Source organism: Aspergillus multicolor (genome assembly GCF_047715735.1).
Source record: "Aspergillus multicolor strain CBS 133.54 unplaced genomic scaffold BDW74scaffold_34, whole genome shotgun sequence".
NCBI lineage: Eukaryota > Fungi > Ascomycota > Eurotiomycetes > Eurotiales > Aspergillaceae > Aspergillus > Aspergillus multicolor.
This window is the reverse complement of record NW_027395985.1, coordinates 190,414-214,224: the sequence shown is the minus strand read 5'-3', so window position 1 is coordinate 214,224 and position 23,811 is coordinate 190,414. Positions and strand designations below refer to the sequence as shown.

The window sequence follows — 23,811 nt, the reverse complement described above, 5'->3', positions numbered from 1 at the left end:
GAGGCGTGATCGGCGTCCAGCTAGAGCTTGACCTCGTAGTAAGAACCAATTATCAGGCAATGGTAGTTCTAGTACATCTACTCTATGTTCTAAAAAAGCTGCTTATATCTGCAAGCTAGATCTAAACAATGATTCTAGAATGTTAGGCAAAGGACGCCCGCCTCCGGAGTATACCGTTCTACTGCCGGACGCTGAAATATATATTGCCAACGCAAGGTACTTAACCGTGGTGATCCCGGCTAAATACCACCGGCACATGACCCATGATATAGGACAAAGCTACCAGACTGGGTATCAATCTACCCGACACTGCCGACAGCGTTCCTGGATTGTTGATGGACTCATCCAGATGGTCGGTTTTGTCATCCAGGGCGAAGCCGGAGGACGCTGCTCCGCCAAGGCCAAGTGCTGGTACCCGGTCTCCAGCAGGGCTGTTGCCCCTCGTGACGGTGAAGAGTTTGGCGGATAATAACCGCAGCTATCCGGATTAATGTTTTCCTTGGTAAAGATGGGGGAGGCGGAAAAAGGAATCAAGTGCATGTTCTGGCTGCGGCTATTGATATTGGACGGTCTAGGTACAGGCATACACTATGCTCTGCTAGGGCCTTGGGACGGGGGCTAGGAGGATTATTTTCCGCGGGACTCGAGTATCAGATGGCAGCGCGGAGATGTGTTTCATGCATCCAGGCTCTTGGTCATTGTCTGTGGTAATTGGGCATGGGGGTGTCAATTGAATAGATAGTGACCACTGTTCGTGCTCTGTTGTAGCATACTCTACGGTATACCTATCGTCTCCGGCGGGGTAGCTATAGCTGTCTGTGGTTGAGGCATGAGGGAGCGGCATTGCATTGCATCGGCCGGTCAAATAAAATATTGCTAAGCCTTACTCAGGCTGACTCGGCTGACCACCTGAACAGCTGGACACTGTGACAGGAAGATCGGGATGCCTAGTTGAGTAACCGTGAAGGAGTGACCGGTGAACAGCACTGCAGTTCCAGAATGCCCCACCACGACATCACCGTCCCCACCTGCCCTTTTGATACTCTCGAGTTCAACCCCTCCATCCTTTTTCTGTACAATTTCCCCCCATCTTCTTCTCCTCTTCCCACTCTTCCTCTCTGTCCTTCTCTCTCCCTCCATTCCCCTGCTCTTGCTTCATTCTCCCTCTATCTCTATACCCAGACAAGGCAGGTTTGATTGATTACTAGACAGTATGCATTCCCGTCCTCGAAACTTCTATTAGAGCTCTCTGACCGCGTTTCTCGCCTCTCAACAGATACCGCAATCATGGGTTACACCGAGCTCGACCAGAAGGCCATTAACACCATCCGTCTCCTTGCGGTATGCATTTTCTTAATTCCCTTTCCCTTTGTTTCTGTGTCCTTTGGCGTCATTCCTCTCTTCCGCGCGTCGTCGGTGTTTGCGGAGATTGAGACTGCGGAATTGAGAGCCCGACGCTGCCGCCGATAAACTCAATTCTTGAGATTTGTACAGATCATGCTTGTAGCCTCAATTACGTGACTCGAAATGACCTGGAAGGCCATATTTCACAGCTTCATTGGTAAAATTGCCTGTATGACGTTATACTAACAGCATCATTCCAGGTTGATGCCACCGCGAAGGCGAACTCCGGTCACCCCGGTGCCCCCATGGGCATGGCCCCTGTGTCCCACGTTCTCTTCAACAAGTTCATGAAGTTTAACCCTAAGAACCCCGACTGGGCTAACCGTGACCGATTTGTCCTTTCGTATGAAACCTATTTCTCGAGGTAACGCAGTCTTTGCTAACCAATTCGCCATAGCAACGGCCACGGCTGCATGCTCCAATATGCTCTCCTCCACCTTTTCGGCTACGGCATCTCCATGGATGACCTCAAGGCCTTCCGTGTAAGTATTGATTTTGAGACTAAACTGCCCAGATTGTTTAATTGACCTGTTTTATCCTCTCAGCAAATCGACAGCATCACCCCCGGTCACCCCGAGGCTCACGACACACCCGGTATCGAGGTGACCACTGGTCCCCTTGGTCAGGGTTTCGCCAACGCTGTTGGTCTGGCTATTGCCCAGGCCCACAGCGGTGGTGTCTTCAACAAGCCCGGATACACTCTCTTCGACAACTACACATACTGCTTCTTCGGTGATGGTTGTGCTATGGAGGGTGTTGCCAGTGAGGCTGCTTCTACTGCTGGTCACTTGAAGCTCGGAAACCTCATTGCCATCTACGATGACAACCACATTTCTATTGGTAAGTTTACACTTGTCTTGGTATCGGAATTTTTGCTGATTAAATGCTTTCCTAGACGGTGACACCAAGTGCGCGTTCACTGAGGATGTTACCAAGCGCTTCGAGGCCTACGGCTGGCACGTCGTTTGGGTCAAGGACGGTGACAACGACCTCGAGGGCATTGAGGCTGCCATCAAGGAAGCCCAGTCCGTCAAGGACAAGCCCACCATGATCCGCCTGACCACCACCATTGGTTTCGGTTCCAAGCTCCAGGGCACCGGTGGTGTCCACGGTAACCCCCTCAAGGCCGACGACATTGAGGGCGTCAAGCAGCGCTTCGGCTTCGACCCCGCTCAGAGCTTCGTCGTTCCCCAGGAGGTCTACGACCTCTATCACAAGCACGCCGACGAGGGGGCTGCTCAGGAGCAGGAGTGGAACCAGCTCCTCCAGAAGTACGCCAGCGAGTTCCCCAACGAGCACGCCGACCTCACCCGTCGTCTCGCCGGCAAGCTTCCCGAGGGCTGGGAGAAGTCTCTCCCTGTCTACAAGCCTTCCGACCCCGCTATTGCCTCTCGTAAGCTCTCTGAGGCTGTCCTTGAGAAGATCCACTCTGTCATTCCTGAGCTTCTCTCCGGTTCCGCCGATCTGACTGGCTCCAACAACACCCGCTGGAAGAACGCTGTTGACTTTCAGCCCCCCGAGTACGGCATTGGTGAGTGGTCTGGCCGCTACCTCCGCTACGGTGTCCGTGAGCACGCCATGGCTGCTATAATGAACGGTCTCGCTGCCTACGGTACCGTCATCCCTGCCTCTGGTACTTTCCTGAACTTCGTTTCCTACGCCGCTGGTGCTGTCCGTCTGTCCGCCCTCTCTCGCGTCCGTGCCATCCACGTCGCTACCCACGACTCAATCGGTCTGGGTGAGGACGGCCCTACCCACCAGCCTATCGAGACTCTGGCTCACTTCCGTGCTCTCCCCAACTGCATGGTCTGGCGCCCTGCTGATGGTAACGAGACCAGCGCTGCTTACTACTCTGCCCTGACTGCTAAGCACACCCCCTCCATCCTGGCTCTTACCCGTCAGAACCTACCCCAGCTCGAGCACTCCAGCATCGAGGCTGCCCTCAAGGGTGCCTACCCCGTCCTCGAGGCTGCCGATGCCAAGGTCACCATCATCTCCACTGGTTCCGAGGTCAGCATCTGTCTCGACGCCGCCAAGTACCTCCAGGAGAAGCACGGCGTTGTTGCCCGTGTCGTCTCCGTTCCTTGCTTCGAGGTCTTCGACGCTCAGGACAAGGAGTACCGCCTCAAGGTCCTCCCCGACGGCATCCCCATCCTCTCCGTCGAGGTCTGCTCCACCATGGGTTGGGAGCGCTACTCCCACGAGCAGTTCGGTCTCAACCGCTTCGGTGCCTCCGGCCCCTACAAGGAGGTCTACGCCAAGTTCGAGTTCACTCCTGAGGGCATCAGCAAGCGCGCTCTTGCCACCATCGACTTCTACAAGGGTGTCCCCGTCCGATCGCCCATCAACCGTGCTTTCCAGCAGATCCTGTAGACGTCTCGTTCTAGCGTCATGACCTCTCGCATTTTCTTTGTCGATATACTTTCTGGCTAACGAGTTATTACATGGGTTATGGGGTGCGAAAACAGCCATACGGAGAGGAACTTCGAGTGGTGACACCCTTGGTTTAATGTCCTACGAATTTCATTTTTGAGAAGAAAAAGGCGCCAATGACTTCGTTCATGGCAGGCCATCTCTGGTATATTTAGACATTTGCATAAAAACAATACCATTTCTGTTCATCTTGTTCTATTTGTCGTTCCAGTGAACCGTTATGCCGCTACGCGTCAAATTTATCAAGCGGAAAAATGTAGCGTAGCTTTTCATTAGATTATCATAGACTGTCGGTATCAACTCAGCCTGTCATCGGCATGGAACATCCAAGTATACAAGTAAAATGAAGTAAGAGAAAATGACAGAAGATAAATGGTATGGTATTCTTTTAAACAAAAACAGAAGAGATTCTCATCTCAACTGAAATCTAGTTGCCAAGGGCCTTGCGAGCGAAGTTAGGAAGGACAAAGCTGGCGCGGTGGATGTCCTGGTTGTAGTAGCGGCACAGACGCTCTTCCTCCTCACGGGACCAGGAGCGGACGGGCTCCTTGACGTTGCGCTCGCCGTCCTTGCAGCAGACCATGAAGCCGATCTGGCCGGAGGGGTAGGTGGGAATGGTGGTGTAGGCGTACTCGGCGACGGGGAAGACCTCCTTGCAGGACTTCTTGAGGTCGGCGATCAGAGGAAGGTGGAGCCACTGGTTCTCGGCTGTGATGGACAAAACGCGAACCCAAACCGAGCCCGTGGTACGGGTGGTTTGGCGCGAGGACTGGTTAGCCTGGGTACATGTATTATAGAATATATAAAAAAGACAGAGGCTGGATAGGGGACGACGGAAAGGAAGAGATTGATGGGCGGGGTGTGGGCTATGGGGGGTGAGTATAGCATAAAAGAGACGAAAAATCAAGGAGATATCGAAGAGGCAGAGAGAGGCAGACGACGAAAAAGAAAGGCGACGAACAACCTTGGGTGGTGATGACACCTCCATCACGCAGAGCGTCTCTGAGGAGCTCAAAGTAGGGCTTCTGGAAGAGGCTCTCGGCGGGACCTTCAGGGTCGGAGCTGTCGGTGATGATGACATCGAACTCGTTCTGGCGCTGCTTGAGGAACTCGAAGCCGTCGCCGACGTGGACCTTGACGTTGGGGTGCTGGAAGCCAATGCTCATGCCGGGGAGGTACTTCTTGGAGACACGGATGACGGCCTAGATACACAAAAGAAAAACCCGTGAGTCTGGTGACCAATTGCATTGCATGCGGTGGCGTTCGCGGTCGCATATGCAGGGAGAACAGGATTCGTTACCTCGTCGATGTCGCACAGGATGGCCTCCTCGACGGTCTCGTGCTTGACGACCTCACGGAGGACACCGCCGTCACCACCGCCGATGACGAGGACCTTCTTTGGGTTGGGGTGGGAGTTCATGGCGAGGTGGGTGATCATCTCCTGGTAGCTGGGCGCATAGACATGTTAGTCTCGTCGTCGCAAGAGGGCTTGTTTGTTTATTTGTTTGGGGTGGAGGGGTGTGGTATGGCATACGAGAACTCATCGCGCTCAGTGCACTGGATAACGTTGTCAAGGACGAGAACGGTGCCGTAGTCGCTGCTCTCGAAGACGAGGACGTCCTGGTACTTGGACTTCTCGTGGTGGAGGATCTGGTTGACCTTGAGGTTCATGGCCTGACCGGGCCACATCTCGGACTGCTCGGAGAACCAGCCATCTGGAACGGGTCAAAGTTAGCTTGGAATGCGATGTGATTGAAGCTTAATCCATCATCTAGTTTGGAAACTTCATTTTGTTCAAGATCGAACGAGTGAAGTGGTGCTTAAGTTTATCTGATGGCGGGGTATAGTTGGGCAGAGGTGGGATGAGAATATACGTACCCTTGATAGTGGGGTGAGTGATCTCGGACATTGTGATTAATTTGAAAGACCGGAAAGGACGAGGAAAGGAAGAGAGAATGACAGGACGCAGTGAAGCACTGAAACGGAGGGACAAAAAGGAAGAAGTAGATGAGGGGGAAAAGCGAGAGAAGAACGAGACAACTGAGCGCATGGAGTGGGGGAGAATTTGGAAAAAAGCATGTATTTTATCGACGGTCACAGCTGGGTATTTTGGTTACGGAGTTTTCCCTGTTTGCGCTCCTACCCAATGAGACTAGCTCGATTTGCGCTTATAACATGTAGTAAGGCATAGATTGAATACACAAAGCAGAGAATATGCGGTTTACGCAGGTTTTTAGTCTGTGGGATCTTGATATAGTTCATCTACGCCTGTATTGGTGAGACCATACTACTTACCCAAAGCGGAAGGACTTCCGCCGCTCGAGCTCTCAAACTCGGTGAACCAAACCATTCTGTGGGGGTGATTTATCGAGCAAGTACGTTGTACGATGCTCTCCGAAAAGCAATGAGATGACACGATAGTCAGGGCCAATCATCTGAGGTTTAGTCCGAAGCCTCAAGGTATCCATGAGGATTGCTTGGGAAACAGATCCAGACAAATGAAAGTGCAATTCATTCGAGTGATTCTAGTTACTGTACAGTGCAATCACAATTCCAGCTGCTTGCTCTGCATACCCCATACAAAATCAATGGTATACATTATCCATTCTTAGAGAAGTAATCGCTTATTCATCGCCACCCTCAGCGAGACGGCCGGGCTTGGAGTTGAGATACTCATTGCTAAGTCACAAGAATAGCAAGTTAGCCAAAATTCCGTTGCTAGCAATATGGATAATGTAGAAAGTTCCGTGATTCGCCGTAAGTTCGGGAATGCGTACCGCTCAATAGCCCAGTTCATGGCAGCGTAGGCGGCAACGAAGGGAGGAACAACGTAGAGGACCTGGTGCCTGAAGCGGCGGAAGGTGTTGAAGACGGCGGCGTGAGCGGTGCCGGCGAGGGGGCGCTGACGGTTGGGGGAAATGGCGTAGGATGTGACGCGCTGGGGAGTAGGGCAACCTAGATCGAACCATGTCAGGATACGCTTTACCACGGCTAAACCAGCTCGAAGGCGTGAATTGACGAGACGCGGCTTCCGGACTATAGCCCGCCCAATTGGGGTCGTCGCATTGGTTTCATAGGGGTCGAAGATTGAGAGACATACCCAGGTCACCCCAAGTGCCCATGAAACTATATCACATCAAGATTAGCATTTTTGCAACATACGATACGCAAAGCATGGGCAATTAGCCATTCAAGTAGTAATTGCTGTATATCAACAAGGCGTAGCGCCATGAAATAACCGTCGGAACACCCACGGATCCCTCGCACAGGCACCGAAACAGGGGAAGACTCACACTCCGTTCTTAGGATCCAAGTGACCACCCATTGTGATTGTAAGAAGCGAAACGAGCGAGTTCCGGTGACGCGACGTAGAAGAAAGGACGAGATATGACGACGAGGGAGAAGAATCGACGTTCATTCCGGTCAGGTCGGGCGAAGTTGGAAGACAATCCGCTAGTCCTGTTTGGGAAAGGCTCAAAAAGCCCGCCGCAACATCATCCAGGAAAGCTCTCATCAGCTCTACAAGCCAAGCAACTCCACGCTAGCCCATCACAATACATAAATCATGGCGGCAAACAGTCTCTACAATCTCCAGCGCCTGGCTGTCCCCCTAGGTGTAGGCATCATGCTTGCCAACGCCTCTTTGTACGATGTCAAGGGTGGAACTCGGGCAGTCATCTTCGACAGGTTGTCTGGTGTGCAGGAGAAGGTCGTCAACGAGGGCACGCATTTCCTGATCCCCTGGCTGCAAAAAGCTATTATCTACGATGTCCGCACGAAGCCTCGCAACATCTCCACCACCACCGGAAGTAAGGATTTGCAGATGGTCAGCCTGACTCTGCGAGTCCTGCACCGTCCCGAAGTCCAGAAGCTGCCGGCCATCTACCAGGTTCGTATACATCCATTTTGTCGCTATCGCTCGTCCTTGAACTAATCGCTCGTCGCTTTTAGTCCTACGGTACCGACTACGATGAGCGTGTCCTCCCCTCCATCGGAAACGAAGTCCTCAAAGCCATCGTCGCCCAGTTCGACGCCGCCGAACTCATCACCCAACGTGAAGCCGTCTCAAACCGCATCCGCACAGACCTGTTGAAGCGCGCTTCACAGTTTAACATCGCCCTCGAGGACGTCTCAATCACTCACATGACCTTCGGAAAGGAGTTTACGCGCGCCGTTGAGCAGAAGCAAATCGCACAGCAGGACGCCGAGCGAGCCCGCTTCATCGTCGAGAAGGCTGAGCAGGAGCGCCAGGCCAACGTCATCCGCGCTGAGGGAGAAGCCGAGAGTGCCGACATTATCAGCAAGTCCGTCGCCAAGGCCGGAAACGGTCTCATCGAGATCCGTCGTATTGAAGCCAGCAAGGAGATCGCGAGCACCCTCGCCAGCAACCCCAACGTCACATATCTGCCGGGTGGTGAGGGCAAGGATGGTGGAAAGAGCACAAGCCTTCTGCTGGGGCTGAGGAGTTAATGGATGAATGAAATCTGAGCTCTATGTATTTTCATGCGTTTAATTGTGTTTTTACCCTATTTGGTTGGATCGGGGCGTGCATGACACCATGGCGATTTGAAGCTGGTTGGTGTTCTTCCTCTCTATGACTGTAGCAATAACATACCTTTCCTCTCTATAAAATGTCTATAAAAGTCTAACTCCGCAAATGACGGATTTACCGGTTTGTCCTAAACTATATATACCACCTATAGGCATTATGCCCAGCTCCTAAGATATCAAGCCCTAGTTACTCGTATAGCCATATATTATATATAGATATCTATTTCGCTCTCTCAAACTATCATTCCAACCGCCGATAAACATGTATCTGATACCTCATATCCTCCAGCCCTGCCCCCTCCCCAACCTCATACCACAACCGAGCCGCATCTCTCCGCCACCACCTCGAATCCTGACTGTAGATCTTCTCCCACTTGCCCTTCGCAACAGACAAAAGCGTGTGGTCAAGCAAGAATTTCATTGGATACTGTCTTTCCTGCTGCTCGCCCGTACCCTTGTTAAGTTTCAGCGTCGAGTAGCTCCCCGGACTGTCGACGACTAGCAGGATTGTACCCGCTGCCAGGAGGTCAGTCGTGCGGAGGAGGAAAGAGGTGGCTTTGGCCATGGAGGTTGAGAAGAGCTCGTTCAATGTGAACATTAGGGTGACGAGATTTGTTGTTAGTGAGGAAGGAGAGGAGTGGAATAGGGAGACCAAGTCGAGATCTGGGAGAGAGAGAACGTCGAGGCGTTTGAAGTCGGCGTTGAAGCCGCTTGCGGTGGTTGCGTCAGTATCCTTCGAGCTTGGAGAAACTGGGAGGAGAGGTGCAGGGTGTGATTTCGAGCCCGTGGCTAATGGTGATAGGAGTGTTGAAGATAGACGTTCCACCACGGTGGACCAGTCGCCAATGTCAACGGCTGTGATCGAGAGACCCGGTGATGATGCTGGCTGTTGGGTCTTCTGCTCCTGGCTTGGTGTGTTGCTCGAGGCACCTTCTTCTTCGTCGTCCTTCTTATCCTCTAGGGACACACCCTCCAGAGCATCTGACAACTCCCTTTGAGTTCCAGATATAAGACCCTCATCCATCAAATTCCTCCAAGCTGCTGCAAGAGCAACAATCTCCGCGCCCGCACCACCACCAATACATACGACATGAGCCGAACGCGGCGTAGAGCTCTCCTTGGAACTAGCTTCATCTTCAACCAGAACCTTCAGCAGAGACTTGAACAGCCCTGAATACCCCAATGCCCTTGCCGCACTCCACCTCAAAGCATAAGCCCTAAGTAACTTCTCATCGGCGTCCGCAAACGCCGAATCAAAGTCACGATTGTAGAGATGCGACTTGATAGTCTGGATTAGAGACTTGATGTCTAGTGGTTCTTCTATCGTCTCTTTCTCCTTGCCTTCTTCCGTGCCCGCATCCTCGTCTCGAGCTTGGGCATCAGAAGGAGTCGATGGTGAAAGCAACGCTGTCTTGAAAACGTTCAAAAGCAACTGCTGCAGTGTGATTGGGATCGTGGCAGAAACATCAATTTGGTTCTGGTCAGTCTCCTCGGTGCTGGTAGATTCAGGCTGTTCCCCACGTCTCTGCTGGTCTTGAGCTTTGCGTCGAGGAACAGATGCAGGGGCATTCTTTTTGTCTGATTTTCCGCTCGCGCGACCCCGGACGTCCTTGGACTGTTTGCGGGATGCGCCTGACTTGGGAGGAGCCATCTATATTATTTCATAAATCCGAACGGCGTTCGGATGTATATTGATGGGCGAGAGAATTTGACACTGCGAATGATAGATGCCCCGAAGTGTTGGACTTTCACTCCCTCTATAGGTTAGGTAGAGGACTGCCAAATGCCTTTAATTTTCCAGGATATTAAAACGAAAGGTATCAATTTGTCGAATGATAGCCAAGTCCAAAATCTTGCAGTCAATTTATTTTGATTGTAGTGGGAGCTAGGAAAAATATATGCGCTGAGTGGGAATCGAACCAAGAGCTGGTTAATAGGTATATAAGACGCAAATAAATAAGTCCTTAGTGACGGGTGTGTGGGCCTAGCTCAGAATCCATTTCTTGCCTTTTACCAGAGATGGCCGTGGGCCACGCAAAATACCCTACTCTTCAATCTTTGGAATCCTCTATCGACATAGTCGTCGATTTTTTTTTTTGCTTATTTCTGGGCGCCATGCATACAAAAGATTCGCTTTCTGGAGCTTGTCCTTTTTCCCGATGAATTTTATGATATTGGGGCGTAGATATCGAGGAGTGAGGGGCGTGCGTGCACGGGTAAGTGAGTGCGAATACCCTGCTACCAGCCAGCATACGTCTGTCTACCTTGCATAGTCCGCCAGTCTACAGTTGATCTTGATGACCATGACAGCACCAGTTGTTTGAAACACAGAGTGTAAGTTCGATTGTTTAAGGCCCATTGGCCAATCTTGACTTCAAAGCTAACTAATTCACCTCCAAGCGGTCCGAGAAGAACGACCCGGGATCCGATGCAATAGCGAGATACTCGGCAGAAAGGTTGCTAATGAGAGTAGAGAAGGACGATTAAACAAAAGGATTGTGGGAAAAGAATTGGCTCAAACGACAGATCGACACAGTAATTGTAACAAATGGTTTATCACATGTACAACCGGCCATAATGAGAGACAGGAACAGTGAGAAGTATCATACCCTTACGCTTGAAATAACATGCCAAGAAAAAGAGATTCGTCAGGTATCCCAACAACTGCAGGTAGACCGGTTGAAGAAGAAGAAAGGGTGAGTGTAGAAAGAAGAAACAGCGAAAAATAAATGGTCAAGTTCGAGATCTGTCACTATCAAGACCATGTCGAACAAATCATAATCGGGAAATCGAGATACTATGTACAATTGTCGATTTTTTTCCGAAGCAGCATTTCGTCATGACCGCAGCTAATCCTGGACAATCGGCTCATTCAGCTTTTCTTTGTCCTTCGCCCGCCAGAAATGCATCAACCGACTGATCCGACGGCCTTTCTTCTTGGTCTTCTCGGGTTCATCACCCGGTGGCTTCTCCTCATGGCTCAGCTTGCTTCGTTCGGCGTGTGGCCCAACGACAAGCTTAGAAAGACTCGCGAGGCTCGACCTCTTGGAGCTAGGTTGGCTGGAGCGACGATTGACAGCAGCAGAGAAGGATGCTGAGCGGTCTGTCGATAGACGAGGGCGCGTGAAGAAAGTCGCAGAAACGCGATTCAAGGTGTTTGTCATGGTGGAGGCGCTGCTAGTAAGTGAAGGCACATCCTCCATAGATGCATGAGGGAATGGGTCGGTAGTTGACGATGTAGTTATTGAACGAGGAGCGTCCGAAGAGTTGGTGAAATCGGGTGATGGAAATGCTGAGTTCGGGAGGGAGTAGCCGCCCTGAAGAGATAACGGGGGAATTGCGGAAAGTTCGGTGGGTGAGGTCATAGGCCGACTGTCAGCAGGTAAGAAGCGAGGTGAAACCTCGGGGCTGGCAGGGACCGGTGTCCTGCTTTGCCATTCATCGTGGTTTGTAGGTTCCAGTGCTGTTTTGGGCCGGCTTGAGAACGACGTTGAGCTCTTTTGGGCCTGACGGGAGTAGAACCGTTGATCCGGCCGGAAAAGATCTTGAAATGATGATGTGACAGGAGCCGACGTAGCATTGCCTGCTTGGGGTTTCTGAATACCAAGCCCTGTATTCTGTGCGCTAGCAGAGCCGTCGACGGCTTTGCCAGTCAAAGTGTCAGAGCTGTCAGTGCTATCCTCTGACTTCTTTGATTCCGTAAAGGTAGCTTCACCCTGCAGATGCTCCTCGCTATCTTGACCAGAATCACTGGTCGCTGCCAGAAAAGCATCTTCCTCCTCTTCATAAAAGACGTCGGGGTTCTCCAGGGAAGAGCTCGTTGGAAATCGATGACTTCCAAGGAACGCACGATCGAACGGGGGCATTTCTGGAGCGCTTTCAGCCCGTCGATGATATCGCATTTCCGGCCCAACAAACTCGCCCCGTCGTCCGCCACTATACATGCGCTTGGTCGCTGCAGAAAAGCCGCTTTCCGGAGCATGACCGGAGCGCATATCAGGAGTATTAAAGGGTCCCAGTGCCGCATCCAGATCGATTACAGGACTCATGGCGTCTGGCACGGTAGTCTGCTCGTAAAAGCTTCGTGGCTTCCATGCATCCTCTAAAGATGCCCATGATTCACCTTCGTTAGGGGTCTGTTGGGTCGCTGGATGTGTAGGATTGGTGGGTGTTCGAATAACAACAATGTTATCGTCATCGAACTCCACATCCAAGCCCGAGCCAAAGTCCGAGTTTGTTCGAGTCAGTGCTGGAGGGCGTACTTGACTAGACTTGCTATCCATATCGTCCTTCTTTGAATCCTGGCCTTTAGCCTTCCTGATGAGAAGAGAACCAGCCCAAGATCGAACCTTCTTCTGTCTTTTCTTGGCCTTCGCCTTTCTTTTCGAGGCAGAGGAAGGCGAGCCTGACGCTCCGTGACTCACATCTGTGTTAATATCGGAATCGTCATCGGATGAAGACATCCTTGAAGACGGCGGGAAGAGACCGTCATCCTCGAGATGGCTCTTTCGGAAAGCTGCAGTAAGGAAACCCGAAGACATGCTTTTGTGTGAGCGAGAATGGCCTGCCGCAGAACTGGGTCGCCTGATTGGTGTAGAGTTATCCGTAATTCTACTTTCACTTAGTTCAAACATCAAGGAAGCATCCGCTGTTCTCGGCCTTGGTCTTGACTTTGGCGCGCTAGCCGGGGACTCCGCCTTGAATGAAGGTAAAGCCGTGTCGCTCTTGCGGGCATAAACCGGGTCAGGGACAATTGACGAAGTTGGCGTAGATGAAGAAGGATTTGATGGTGGTTGGTCCGTAGAGGTCTGGGTATCCGGACATATTGGATTGAGCTGCATCTGAGGCGATGCAGGAGGCGAAGGCCGGGACAGGATTGTCGCCGAATGGGGAAGTAGTTGGGATGGTTCATGGGAAGGCCTACGCTCCCGTGTCATGTCCGCACATGGGGCGCTCTCGACGAAAGGCTTCAAGTCAAGAGCATTCGAGATGGCGGTTAGATCCACGCTAGAGATAGCCGCCGAGCGTCTGTGGGCGTGCCGGCGCCGGTTGCCTGCACTGAAACCGGGCCCAGGGGGAGGTAGCTTCGCAGGCCCCGTGGGATTCTCCTCGTTTGTTTGTCCTGTAAACGTATTTCCAGGAGTGACCAGTTGCTCTCCGCCAACAAACTCACTGTACTGCCGACGGTGACCGCTCATACGGTTCAAGGATGCGGCTGGGGCTGGTGCCTGGTTCGAGTCCATTGACCCTGGATTAAAAGAGAATGCCGGAAGAGGTGGTCGGCCATTAATCGTCCTTTCGGAGTCTTGATTATCTGTTTCATCGGTATCGCGAGCAGGAAAGACAAAGGGTGGATTAGGAGGCGTAGACATCGTCAGATTGCGGCGGTGTCGGCTAGGTGCCCGATCCGCCGAGTCGAAATAATGGGGAAGTGATGGAGCAGTCTGTGGCTGCAAAGGTAAAGAAATCGACGCCATTGTTTAGTTCGAGTCTGGATGTATCAACAGACTCAAACCGCTCCGATCTCAAGGGCACAACCTCGAAATCAATCGTTACTCGCTGGGAAACTGCGATAATAGGCGGTTGTACTGATCTAAACGTCAAAGGACCTCCAGACCAACGCGACTTCCCCTCCAGTAATTGGAAAGTCCAAGTTCGTCTGGAGGTCTTTAGATCCACAGATATAACATTGAATTTCCTCAAATAGGCCGATGCACTCCAGAGTAAACACCGACCGCAACCCGGGGAAATCCTCTAGATCCGAAAGGAGAAGCGAGGGAAGCGAGGGAAGCGGCAGACGATATCTTCCGTTGTTTCGCTAAACCAAGAAGACCGATCAAATCATATAGTGAGCACGGCGAGGAGGAAGCGTAACGTGATTTTGGCGAGCAGGTGCGAGCGTCGAGAGCGAGGATATTAAGGAGTGGACGGCCACGGAAACCGGGCCAGGAAGCAAAGAATAATGGATTTGACGGAACAGTCAAGCCGCCAACAAAAAGTAATAAAGAAAGTGAAAACAGAACCGCAGTCGGAAGTGAATGAAGGGAGGGAAAGGGAGGAGAGACGGAGGGGAGGATGGAGGGTGAGTTGAGGTTGAGGTTGAAGAAGCCTTAGGAAGGGGAGGAAAGGCTGCAATCAAGTTGGTTGGAGTGCGGTGCCTCAGGCCGCCTAGCGCAGCTTAGTGCCCTCACTAATTTAGTACTTACGGCCCAGGTACAAGCCGTCCCCATTTCGATTGTCCCTCCGCCAGTCAGCGATGGCGAGCAGCCGCGACAAATCAACTATCCTAGCTAGCATGGTACCGGCCTGTACCGCTGGCTTGGCCTTGCTAATTGTTATCGACCATGAACTATTTGCTTACAGGGAAGCCTACAGTGGACAGCTGAACTCCCGCATCTGGAGGGTATACCATGAGGCATTATTGAAACCACAGTTTCCGTCTGGGTCAGACCAGCCCACCGTGTCTGAGCAAAGTGGACGTCACGACTGCAGGTACTCGCCACCACATCGGGGTGGAAGACAATGTGATATCGAGCCTCCGAAGTCAATGCCGGATCCGGTAAAGCCGAACCTAATTGGATCTTCTTCAATGGGGAAGATTCGAGCATGGATCTTACCTGTCCAATTGGGGCCCTGTTTTTGAGAACAAGAAGCTTCAGAACAGGGATATAGGGCCATAGTTCATAGGTACCATCAGCCTGACCTCATAAAGATCCCGTCTATGACCCGGATCATGAACACTGCCTGATTGTATTCAACTGCATCAAATCTTGACTCGTCGAATCTGGAGAACAGCGCCAGTCAAGCCAACCATGGAACTCTTCAACAAGTACCTGAGACATGGGCCAATCAGGCGCTCCTCTAAAAACAGAGTCAATTTCGCTTGAGAACTCGAGAAGAACCGGCCCACTGCTGCTAACCGTTCTAGGCAACCGTCTAATTACGCCCCGCCTGGCACGGCTGAGGCCTTGGATTGTTAGATCGGCAGGAGTCCACGCCATCCTGAGCACTCAAGACCAGACTGATACTTTCATCACTCCAAGGGATCATCCCGTTTGAAACGAGTATCAGATACTCCAAGGCACTATCACTTATTCTGTAACTCCAGAGTACCGAGCATCAAGACTGGGGAATTAGACGGCGGATGGATCCTTTCTGGGGTCCTTATTCTGTATCTCATACTGTCTTTGTTTTTGAGTCGCTGCATCCCCACGTGGCTTTGACTTTGAGCCGGAACCAGCCACCTCACCAACTTCAGGTCTCACTACTTTCTCTTGGCCTATCAATCTGGCTTGCACGCATATGGCACTTTTTACCGATCACGGACCACACCGGTAACCGCAGTGTCTACGGGTACTTTGGCCGTTGGCATACCCGAGCCCGGCAGCGACTCACAGTTGGCAGTGCACCAGCCTTGCAGTATCGCAGGTGCCCAAGTTAACCGTGAGCCATCTTTTAACCTCTATTGGCCCACGCTCTCATGCAGGACATATCAGTGCGTTTCAACGTTATCATGCGGTGGCAACCTCTGCGCTACGTCTGCGACCCTCCGGATAAAAGTCCATCCAATGCCACCGCTGCCCATGGTGGAAGGAACACCGCAGGATCCGACCCCGGCCAGACTCACGAACGACAGCACCCTCTTCCCATAACCTAAAGCTTGGACTCCAGGGTAGAGCCAATAAGGTGCTGTTGAGATTATGGGAGGCTCAATGGCTTCCTCCTCGCAAAGATAGCGGAGTCCCTTGCGGCCTGGCCCATAATTATCGAGATAGGCGCCGTATCCAATCCCTGTCAACCTAGTGCCACTCCTGCATTCATCCGAGATGCCGAGCTGGCTTAGTGCGTTTCCCTCGGCGCTGATGGAAACACCTGCAGTTAACCTTAGCAGTTAGCACCTCTCACTCACCACTAGATTTTGCACGAGGCAAAACGACATCCTCACTGCAATTGGCTAGATATGTCGTGAACTGACAATCTGTGACCTGGCGGCGCAGTGGTCATCGCGAACGTCTTTCATCGTGCGACAGTTACGCCCAGGAGAGCATGTATTACGACCTGTACAATACATCTCGAAAATAAATGGAAGCACGAAATAAACTCGCGTTCACTAATGCGTGCTCTGCTACGGAGCAACCCTACTTGACCCCTGCCTTGTTGAATGAAGACTTGAGACTTGACCGACCAAATGTACGCCATTCAAGCTCGATGCCCCCTGTAAGGGGCTCGTCCAGTTTGCAATCAACAGGATTTCATCAGTCAACCCCTTCCTGCTCGGCGACAGAAAGTCCGCAGTCGCAGTGCATCCCCTGCGCAGGAACAACAATCTCCCTGTCGTGTAATAAACGCAGATCCAGACCTTGTCCAACGCCCTTACATCGCCCGTCTGCCCGCCGTTTGTAAGTAGAAAATCCGTACTTGCTGGACGGTGGACCTACAGCACCGGGCATTGTACGACTCCGCAGGCTCCCGGAATTGAAGTCTACGACCATGGTTCGGTTCGCAACGGGTATCAGTTCCAGAAGACGCAGCGAATCGGCTCCGATCATGCCCATCTGCAGTACCGAGATCGAGTCTGGATTCTCGAGTCTCGAGTCGATCATTCACTCATTCAAAACTCGCCTGCAGTTACTGAGGTAGCTGCGAAGTACGGTCGACGGGTCGGTACCTTGGTTGGGATCGCGAATCGTGAGGTCACGAGTAGTTTGTCGCTCGCTCGGCGTTGCCGATTCCTGTACCATGGAAGGCAAGCGTTTGTCTTCAGAGCTGGACCTGTCGAACTTTGCAGAGTGCCTGGGCCCTGGGCCCTGAACTCTGCAATGTTGCGCGACTGGGCGAGGTGGATATTCTTCCCTTGACAATGGAATTTTCTGATAGGATGGATGTCTTCGTGTACAATGCGCTGCGCTACAAAGCTTTCCGGCCGAGACTCTGTCTCTCAAGGCTCGATCTCTTCAGCCTTAAGGTGAAGAAGCCCTTGTCTCACGGTCTCACCTCTTGCTGTCTCACTCTCAAGCCAACGCTTTCAGCCCTGCCGGGCGCCTTGCAGGCGACCCAGGTTCTACCAGTCTGTAAGACAACCAGTGATTGCACGCATTTTACTCCGTAGAAACGCCCAGTTCGTGTACAATTGTACGACACGCAATCTAACTTTTATACTTGAGTTATTAACTACCCTGCTCGATAGTATATGGTTAAGAGATCAGTCTAGCCACACGTACATACCAACCATTGGATGAAATCCAGCGCATGACAACTCGCTCTCAAATATATGAAAAATCCCAACCCCGCTATATTATGCACATACAAGGGTAAAACAAACCTTATCCCAGCAGATCGAAAAAATAACAGTATAGTATAATAGTACAGCAGCCGAAAAGAAGGCAAGCGCGCAATATGACAAAGAAAACGTGGGAATGGCGCACCTCATCCTCGCCCAATATCAAATACTTCGCATAGTTCACCCGAAAAAAACCAACAACAAATTCAAGAGGCTCGAGCTCAAATTAGGCTTTTCCCAGCCCGATAAAGACGCATGGCATGACAGATAACCATGTCCCATGTTCTCCGGAATCCGGATTGACAGCGCAAAAGCGGACGCCACGATTTAAGTTTCAATAGCGCCAGGGGATATCGCGATAATGACAGCTAGCGCCGCGATAATCAGGGCACCAGCCACAAAAGCAATGAGCGCGATGCTGCCCCGGCTCGCAGGGAACTTGCCTCTGATGATCCAGTACTGGCTTTCGAAGTAGCGATGGAACCCGACAAGGAGGATGAGGATCGCCACACCGATGAATGTCGTGCCGAGTGGCTTGCCTAGACTGCGCAGGCGCTGCGATGTGTCTGTTATTCGTATGACTGATGCGCCACCATCGTATCCTGGCGATATTATTGACGATACGCTTTGCGGTGTGAGCTCGAAATCGTTGGCGCTCTGCGTTGTCGTATTACTTAGACGGAAGAGCTGTGTTACGGCGATGCCGATTGATGCGAAGGCTAGTGATGTTCGTAGCCAAGCGAGGAATGTGCGTTCTAGAAAGGGTCAGTGCTTGTCGATAGTCCTGGGTGTTATGGTAGGTAAGGTAAGAGCAGCAAGAAGCCGTCGCAACGCACCTAGCGCAAGATGATCTCTCGCGACACTCCCCTTGTTCTCGAGCTCCAGACTCCCATACCGGTCTACAAGCCGTGAGTACCAGGATGCATGAGGATCTTCGGAGTCTGACCCGGAACTCTGTCGCCGTGGGCTCTGGTTGCCTGAGCGCTGGTGAGTCGGGAGTTTCGCAGTCCCCGACCCCCCATCTGACCTCCTCAGCACATTCTCCGTGGAGTTGTACCGTCGCTGTTGGTGCGAGCTGCTGTGGCTGACTATGGGCGTTATCTCGTCGCCAGGCTGCGGGGGTTCCTGGCCTTGTCCGTGGCCCTGGATCTGACCCTGACCCTGAGGCATGGTCGCCTGATGCGAATTGAGATGAGTTGGGCCGTGGGGATGTGAAGATCGTTGGGTGGCAGGGTCAGCACGCACCTCGTCCCTCTGCCGTGGACTGAGATCAGACTGGTCCATGATGGCGTGATTGCGGGATTCCCACCGCTGAGGCGCAGGATTAAGATTATGGTTGAGATGGTGGGTTGCGATAGTGGGCTGCGGAAGAGATACCCCAGCTTTCAAGGTGGAGTCAGATGCTATTGCGAACTGCGCTCATTTTCTATTTATGCTTCATCTGAGGATCTTGAGTTTGAGGGAGAAGACCCGAGGCGGAGGAGTGCTCGCTCACACCGCTGGCTTTCGAATATTGAGCCTAGTCTCGAGGACCCTTTTAAGATTCGCTCTTCAGCAGAGGCCATCACGCGCCACTGCACCATGCTTGTGACCAACCATATTTGGTTTAGCGCGAGAGAGATCCCGAGGCTGATCGTCGCTTTCTGCCAGATCTGTCTAGAAGGGCGGTCAAAGCTCTGATGGCTTGTTTCTTAGGTGACCCCAGAGATGGTTTCATCCACAATCCGTCGAGTTTTACGAAAATTGCCTCATGTGGCTCGGCTCGCGGTCGATATTGGCTCTTAGCCAAGAGTATGACGCGGCTTATTGACTGTGTACGCGGCACGAAGCAATACCCATCTAGTTCGCCAAATCGCGTCCAGCTTGGACCCTGGTCGATTGTTGTGCACTAGCTATTTACAGCGCCAGCATCATCTCATTCCAAGGTCATCATTGATATACACGGGAATCTAAGCATAGGCTATGTGGAATCCTGGTGCATCATCTAGCAATATACCACAATTCGAATGAGGATACCCAGTTGACAAAGGGCATCCGCTTCACTTCTCAATCAGAGCCTGGAATCCACGAAGCAGGTCATTCTTCAGATCTTCCCAGTTCTCCAACCCGACACTAATCCTCAGCAACTTCCGATCCACACGGGAATCCGACAGCGCACGCCATTCAATCAGGGATTCAACACCACCTAAGCTGGTCGCATGTTGGAACAGAGCCAGCTTGCTAGGAAGGTTTCGCGCGAAATCCTCGCTCTGCAAGATGATCGAACAAACCGGGCCGAAGCCGTTGGGCATTTGCTCGCGTACCCAGGGCTCGTCCTGCAGACTGGCGTGGTACATCTCCTTGAGCACAGTTTGCACAAGGTGCTCTTCGCTGTCTGGCGTTGGGCTCGGTGTCTTCAGGGCGTTGTGTAGCCATCCAATTAGCTTTCCTGAGCTCTCGCTGGCTCGCTGCACACGGATGTCCAGCGTCCGTAAGCTACGAAGACCAAGCCAACTTTCCATGTTACCTATCACGTTGCCGAAAGCCAATCGGTCCTCGAAGAGCCTCTTCTGCCAGTGCTTTCTCTTCACCGCGAGCACACCACATAACAAGTCACTGTGACCTCCGAAATACTTTGATCCCGAATGCATCACAATATCCGCACCCCACAAGAAAGGATCCTGCAGGGATGGAGGCGCAAATGTGCTGTCGACAATGAGATACGCGCCCCTCGCATGGGCCTTCTCGGCGTATTCCTTAATGTTGAACACAGTTCCGAGGGGGTTTACCGGCGTCTCAAGTACGATAACATCACCCTCTTGCAGACTTTCGGCGGGACAATCGAGTGGCAGCTTCTCTAGCCCGGAGAGACGGTTGATAACGGCGATAACCTCGTGACTGCCATGATAACCCTCCCCTATGGATACACGTCGAGGGTTAAGAAGGACCAGTGCGGCGTGTAACGCAGCTAGACCTGTCGAGTAGCTCACGGCGTAGCCCTTTAGGAGCGATGAGAGCACAGCCTCGAAGCGGGTAGCGTTCGGGGCGAATTCTCTTGAGTAGACGTAGTTCTTGCCGTCGAATTCGTCCTGTATAGACGTTAGTGAGGTACAAACTACTCTTCTGTAGAGGTTCAACACGCACCACCGGGTCTGCAGGCGGGATCAAGTTCTCTGGCTCCTTGGGAAATCGAAAGGTCGTAGACAGATGAATTGGAGGCGCAACATCCGTGACCAAGTTGAGGTAGTCGTCGGCGTGCAGGGCCGACGTCGCGGGATGCAAGGTATCTGAAGGTGACATTATGGAGTAAAGAGAAGGCAGAGAATGACCAAGTCTAGGTTATTCGGAGATTGAGTTGCTGAGAGCCTGAGTAGACTTTCTGCTGGATTTATAGACCTTATCACGAAGCTTGGGCCGATCCACCCATGGAACCGTCATAGAAATTCGCAGCGGCCCCACTCCTCTCAACTTCCGAATTTGGAAGTCTATACTAATCACAGGGCGCAAAGGTCAAAATTTGTGAGTAATTCATCATCAAAGCGGTGGTTTTCTTTTTCGGGAGTGGCCTTCAGGGTCTTCTCATGTAGTTCAGGGCGTGGCCTGAAAGGAAGATTGTTTATTAGGCTGACGTGCAGCAGAAGAAGCCAGATTGAGTGAGGCTTCGCAGATCATATTCATATCCCCGTAATTGACTAGTTATACGTGTAGTAATATATAGAAGGATTATACGGCATCGCAGCCGAGGTTGCCATCATGTTGTTGAAGCCAAGCATCTGCATCAGTTCCAGTTGCGACGGCCCAACCATCTCCGGCTCATTCCAGAGTGGCGTTTCCACAAAGGGAAGGGAGCCGTGTTGCTCCTCTGGCACAGGAGCGGGCTCCAGCTTCGGACCTATAAAAGCGCGCAGCACCCTCGCAATGCGGTAGAGGGTTCCAAATAAGTCTTCTGGTGAAGTCTCGCCTATCTCAGTTGCTGCGCCTTTCAATCTATCTGATATCACATCCACGACGTTCAGCACGTCGACTGTATTGCGCACTTCATCTCGATAGGCTGGTGAAAGTGATAGCCTGATTAGTACGGAAGTACACCGGATATCCTGCGCCCAGAGATGGAAAGGAAACCCCGCCCAATGCACGGGGGTAAATCTCAGGAAAATGTCGAAGAACGCCCGTATCGCCTGAAGCGTGTGATAATGGCAGTCTCGCTCGTCAAGAGCAGAAGATACACTCAATGAAGGCGAGCTGTGGTCGGCGTCAGGACTAACGGGGTGGATTGTTTCGTAAATACTGAGCGAGGTGTAGTGCAATTGTGATAGAAGCGCTTCTGGGCTTCTGTCAGTAGATGTTGTTTGTAACGCGAACGTATAGATCTCACCGTTATTTTTCAAATATGGAGGTATAAAGTCTGTTATCCCATGCAACTTCTTTTGAAGAGCCTCTAGATACCATCTATTAAGCAGTGGTTCTGTTCGCCCAGAGGATGCTGAGTGGACAGCCGCTTGGTAGCGGTCTAATTCTCGCTGATCACGTTGCTCACAAACTTGTTGGGTAAGTACCTGTAGACGCACCTGAAAGGAGAACGCCTCATCCGTAGGACACCCCTTGTTCCTACTGATAGTGTCGAGATACTCCTCTAGCTGAGGCGTCCAACGCATTGGTTCCATCCGCTTATAGTGGGACGCCGTCCTGATGCGGTGCCAACCCAGGTTAGCTTTGTCTGGCACAAAATCAGAAGGACAAGAACGCACATGGAGCTCAGGAAGAAGCATCCCAGGACGGCCCTCTCGTTCTCCAGGATTTGCTGGACCGAGTCGTCAGGGAGACCTGTATCATGTCTATGCTGCTCCGGGTCTAGTACTTCATTCGGAAGAAGGTCCAGCTGTTTGATACCAGACGTGTCTGCGCGAAGATCATGGGCTACTGCCATTGCTGTTTGCGTGAGCCGCGATGGACTGGAAGTGGAGGCCTTGTTGACAAATGTATCATAGCCCCAGCCGAGATACGTCAAGATACAGAGTAGTAAGTCTAGACCAGATTCGATATCTTGCCAGGCTTTTTGAATAATCAGTTTTTTGAGCTCGGTTCCACGTACTCGTCTCTCCTGGATTGGTGGTGAGGTAACAGCCATGATGGCATGGAAGAAGAGTGGCTTCACCGCAAACAGCTTTTGCGCTGTCATATCTGGAGGGATATACGCAAATGCGAGAAATGGAAGCATGCGATTGCGAAATATTGAAAGGCGTGTCTCTTCTTGCTCTGGAAACAGCCTCCAGTCACCCGAAGTGGTTGACGCATGCTCAGAAGGAGGCGGTTCCCTCTCGTCATGTCCGTGAGCCTTCTGGCTTTCTTCCCCTGTTCGCTGTTGCGCCTCAATAAATTCGCGTAGGGCAGTAGGCGATCCTGAATTCTCGACAACCTTATGTAGCAGCGCATTGAGATCGTCATTTTGCGCCTGAAGATTTGCGATAATGGCAGCTGAGCCAGCGTCAGAAGGCTTTTGGGCTGCTCGCTTACGAAGCGAGTCTGCCGATGTGCATTCCTTCTTGAGTCGAAGGCATCTTTCGCAGCTTTCAGAGCTGCCCTGCCTGACGCATTTGGACTTGGTTTTGAAGCAGTGCAGGCACGCCTGACCATATGGTGCGGCTCTCCTCTTCCCCACCCTCGGAGTGGAGCCGGAGTCCTGACTAGACATTATCCCTTTGATTTGGTGGAATAATTGTATAGGAAGATGTAGACATTGAAAAGGCGGACATTTCAAAGATAATGGCTTTGAATGGCCTGGCTCAAATAGGAGAGGACCTCAGTTCAGCCCATTCCAAATCGAACTCTAGGCACTGGAAACAAAGAGATCACGTGACTTACATACTTTCAGCTTTCCATTTAACCGAGGTTTTTCCTTGGGGACAACATCTCAGATCCTCAGTGTTGGCGACGCCGCGTGGTTCTTGTCGATGATGATGGACGACTGCCGGATGATCTAGACTAGGCGCTTTCCCGGTTGAGCGAGGTCTGATGTGTCCAGCCACCGGAGCTTGACCAAATTGCTTGTGCAGTTGTGCTAGCGGTTTCGCCTCCAAGCGGGGTTTGCCCGACTGGTTGACGGTACCTTACCATTTGGAGCAGTTCGGCGACGAGAATTCGGCCGTTTCTACCAATCAAAGACG

General features: G+C 51.9%; 9 protein-coding genes across 9 annotated transcripts; 2 read left to right on the top strand and 7 right to left on the bottom strand.

The window, feature by feature from the left end:
- Positions 1-1,088: 1,088 nt before the first annotated feature.
- Positions 1,089-4,035, top strand: tktA (transketolase tktA). The gene is made up of 6 exons (XM_073725706.1): positions 1,089-1,211; positions 1,277-1,341; positions 1,605-1,747; positions 1,802-1,886; positions 1,950-2,244; positions 2,300-4,035. The coding sequence occupies exons 2-6, from the start codon at positions 1,288-1,290 to the stop codon at positions 3,775-3,777; spliced, it is 2,055 nt and encodes a 684-aa protein (XP_073579696.1). The 5' UTR covers positions 1,089-1,211; positions 1,277-1,287; the 3' UTR covers positions 3,778-4,035.
- On the bottom strand, positions 4,021-6,004 carry BDW74DRAFT_160900 (spermidine synthase). The gene is made up of 5 exons (XM_073725705.1): positions 5,716-6,004; positions 5,372-5,552; positions 5,138-5,285; positions 4,802-5,039; positions 4,021-4,545 (listed from the first exon to the last, which is right to left on the bottom strand). The coding sequence occupies exons 1-5, from the start codon at positions 5,885-5,887 to the stop codon at positions 4,265-4,267; spliced, it is 1,020 nt and encodes a 339-aa protein (XP_073579695.1). The 5' UTR covers positions 5,888-6,004; the 3' UTR covers positions 4,021-4,264.
- A 201-nt stretch (positions 6,005-6,205) lies between these two features.
- Positions 6,206-7,222, bottom strand: BDW74DRAFT_160896 (ubiquinol--cytochrome-c reductase subunit 8). The gene is made up of 4 exons (XM_073725704.1): positions 7,131-7,222; positions 6,938-6,963; positions 6,615-6,792; positions 6,206-6,516 (listed from the first exon to the last, which is right to left on the bottom strand). The coding sequence occupies exons 1-4, from the start codon at positions 7,160-7,162 to the stop codon at positions 6,462-6,464; spliced, it is 291 nt and encodes a 96-aa protein (XP_073579694.1). The 5' UTR covers positions 7,163-7,222; the 3' UTR covers positions 6,206-6,461.
- A 140-nt stretch (positions 7,223-7,362) lies between these two features.
- phb1 (prohibitin subunit PHB1) lies at positions 7,363-8,521 on the top strand. The gene is made up of 2 exons (XM_073725703.1): positions 7,363-7,726; positions 7,789-8,521. The coding sequence occupies exons 1-2, from the start codon at positions 7,403-7,405 to the stop codon at positions 8,305-8,307; spliced, it is 843 nt and encodes a 280-aa protein (XP_073579693.1). The 5' UTR covers positions 7,363-7,402; the 3' UTR covers positions 8,308-8,521.
- A 108-nt stretch (positions 8,522-8,629) lies between these two features.
- On the bottom strand, positions 8,630-10,039 carry BDW74DRAFT_188000 (25S rRNA (uracil2843-N3)-methyltransferase; the record flags this gene model as incomplete). The annotated part of the gene is made up of 1 exon (XM_073731624.1): positions 8,630-10,039. One exon carries the CDS (start codon positions 10,037-10,039, stop codon positions 8,630-8,632), a length of 1,410 nt encoding a protein of 469 aa, XP_073579692.1.
- A 668-nt stretch (positions 10,040-10,707) lies between these two features.
- Positions 10,708-14,475, bottom strand: BDW74DRAFT_160890 (putative cell wall proline rich protein). Its single transcript, XM_073725702.1, has one exon. The coding sequence runs from the start codon at positions 13,863-13,865 to the stop codon at positions 11,238-11,240; it is 2,628 nt and encodes an 875-aa protein (XP_073579691.1). The 5' UTR covers positions 13,866-14,475; the 3' UTR covers positions 10,708-11,237.
- Positions 14,476-17,521: 3,046 nt separating this feature from the next.
- Positions 17,522-19,295, bottom strand: BDW74DRAFT_160885 (uncharacterized protein). The gene is made up of 3 exons (XM_073725701.1): positions 18,914-19,295; positions 18,505-18,844; positions 17,522-18,423 (listed from the first exon to the last, which is right to left on the bottom strand). Exons 1-3 carry the CDS (start codon positions 18,950-18,952, stop codon positions 17,996-17,998), a joined length of 807 nt encoding a protein of 268 aa, XP_073579690.1. The 5' UTR covers positions 18,953-19,295; the 3' UTR covers positions 17,522-17,995.
- Positions 19,296-19,347: 52 nt separating this feature from the next.
- On the bottom strand, positions 19,348-21,173 carry BDW74DRAFT_89194 (putative transsulfuration enzyme family protein). The gene is made up of 2 exons (XM_073734008.1): positions 20,792-21,173; positions 19,348-20,736 (listed from the first exon to the last, which is right to left on the bottom strand). The coding sequence occupies exons 1-2, from the start codon at positions 20,945-20,947 to the stop codon at positions 19,708-19,710; spliced, it is 1,185 nt and encodes a 394-aa protein (XP_073579689.1). The 5' UTR covers positions 20,948-21,173; the 3' UTR covers positions 19,348-19,707.
- Positions 21,144-23,729, bottom strand: BDW74DRAFT_89205 (Zn(II)2Cys6 transcription factor domain-containing protein). Its single transcript, XM_073734009.1, has 3 exons — positions 23,510-23,729; positions 22,396-23,425; positions 21,144-22,333 (listed from the first exon to the last, which is right to left on the bottom strand). Exons 2-3 carry the CDS (start codon positions 23,337-23,339, stop codon positions 21,340-21,342), a joined length of 1,938 nt encoding a protein of 645 aa, XP_073579688.1. The 5' UTR covers positions 23,340-23,425; positions 23,510-23,729; the 3' UTR covers positions 21,144-21,339.
- Between the last annotated feature and the right edge of the window lie 82 nt (positions 23,730-23,811).

What these genes read in the sequence shown, in the direction of transcription:
- BDW74DRAFT_89194 (XM_073734008.1), bottom strand. Translation starts at nt 20,947, where the DNA reads ATGTCACCTTCAGATACCTTGCATCCCGCGACGTCGGCCCTGCACGCC. An exon ending in TCCCGCCTGCAGACCCGGTG is followed by an intron (nt 20,737 to 20,791) that starts GTGCGTGTTGAA and finishes ACGTCTATACAG; the next exon opens with GACGAATTCGACGGCAAGAA.
- phb1 (XM_073725703.1), top strand. Translation starts at nt 7,403, where the DNA reads ATGGCGGCAAACAGTCTCTACAATCTCCAGCGCCTGGCTGTCCCCCTA. An exon ending in AGCTGCCGGCCATCTACCAG is followed by an intron (nt 7,727 to 7,788) that starts GTTCGTATACAT and finishes CGTCGCTTTTAG; the next exon opens with TCCTACGGTACCGACTACGA.
- BDW74DRAFT_160890 (XM_073725702.1), bottom strand. Translation starts at nt 13,865, where the DNA reads ATGGCGTCGATTTCTTTACCTTTGCAGCCACAGACTGCTCCATCACTT.
- BDW74DRAFT_160885 (XM_073725701.1), bottom strand. Translation starts at nt 18,952, where the DNA reads ATGGACCAGTCTGATCTCAGTCCACGGCAGAGGGACGAG. An exon ending in GTCCACGGCAGAGGGACGAG is followed by an intron (nt 18,845 to 18,913) that starts GTGCGTGCTGAC and finishes AATTCGCATCAG; the next exon opens with GCGACCATGCCTCAGGGTCA. An exon ending in GAGAGATCATCTTGCGCTAG is followed by an intron (nt 18,424 to 18,504) that starts GTGCGTTGCGAC and finishes GACCCTTTCTAG; the next exon opens with AACGCACATTCCTCGCTTGG.
- BDW74DRAFT_89205 (XM_073734009.1), bottom strand. Translation starts at nt 23,339, where the DNA reads ATGTCTAGTCAGGACTCCGGCTCCACTCCGAGGGTGGGGAAGAGGAGA. An exon ending in TGCTTCTTCCTGAGCTCCAT is followed by an intron (nt 22,334 to 22,395) that starts GTGCGTTCTTGT and finishes GCACCGCATCAG; the next exon opens with GACGGCGTCCCACTATAAGC.
- BDW74DRAFT_160896 (XM_073725704.1), bottom strand. Translation starts at nt 7,162, where the DNA reads ATGGGTGGTCACTTGGATCCTAAGAACGGAGT. An exon ending in TTGGATCCTAAGAACGGAGT is followed by an intron (nt 6,964 to 7,130) that starts GTGAGTCTTCCC and finishes GATGTGATATAG; the next exon opens with TTTCATGGGCACTTGGGGTG. An exon ending in ATGAACTGGGCTATTGAGCG is followed by an intron (nt 6,517 to 6,614) that starts GTACGCATTCCC and finishes CTTGTGACTTAG; the next exon opens with CAATGAGTATCTCAACTCCA.
- tktA (XM_073725706.1), top strand. Translation starts at nt 1,288, where the DNA reads ATGGGTTACACCGAGCTCGACCAGAAGGCCATTAACACCATCCGTCTC. An exon ending in ACACCATCCGTCTCCTTGCG is followed by an intron (nt 1,342 to 1,604) that starts GTATGCATTTTC and finishes GCATCATTCCAG; the next exon opens with GTTGATGCCACCGCGAAGGC. An exon ending in ATGACCTCAAGGCCTTCCGT is followed by an intron (nt 1,887 to 1,949) that starts GTAAGTATTGAT and finishes TTATCCTCTCAG; the next exon opens with CAAATCGACAGCATCACCCC.
- BDW74DRAFT_160900 (XM_073725705.1), bottom strand. Translation starts at nt 5,887, where the DNA reads ATGCGCTCAGTTGTCTCGTTCTTCTCTCGCTTTTCCCCCTCATCTACT. An exon ending in TCCTGTGCGACATCGACGAG is followed by an intron (nt 5,040 to 5,137) that starts GTAACGAATCCT and finishes TTGTGTATCTAG; the next exon opens with GCCGTCATCCGTGTCTCCAA. An exon ending in AGGTGTCATCACCACCCAAG is followed by an intron (nt 4,546 to 4,801) that starts GTTGTTCGTCGC and finishes TGTCCATCACAG; the next exon opens with CCGAGAACCAGTGGCTCCAC.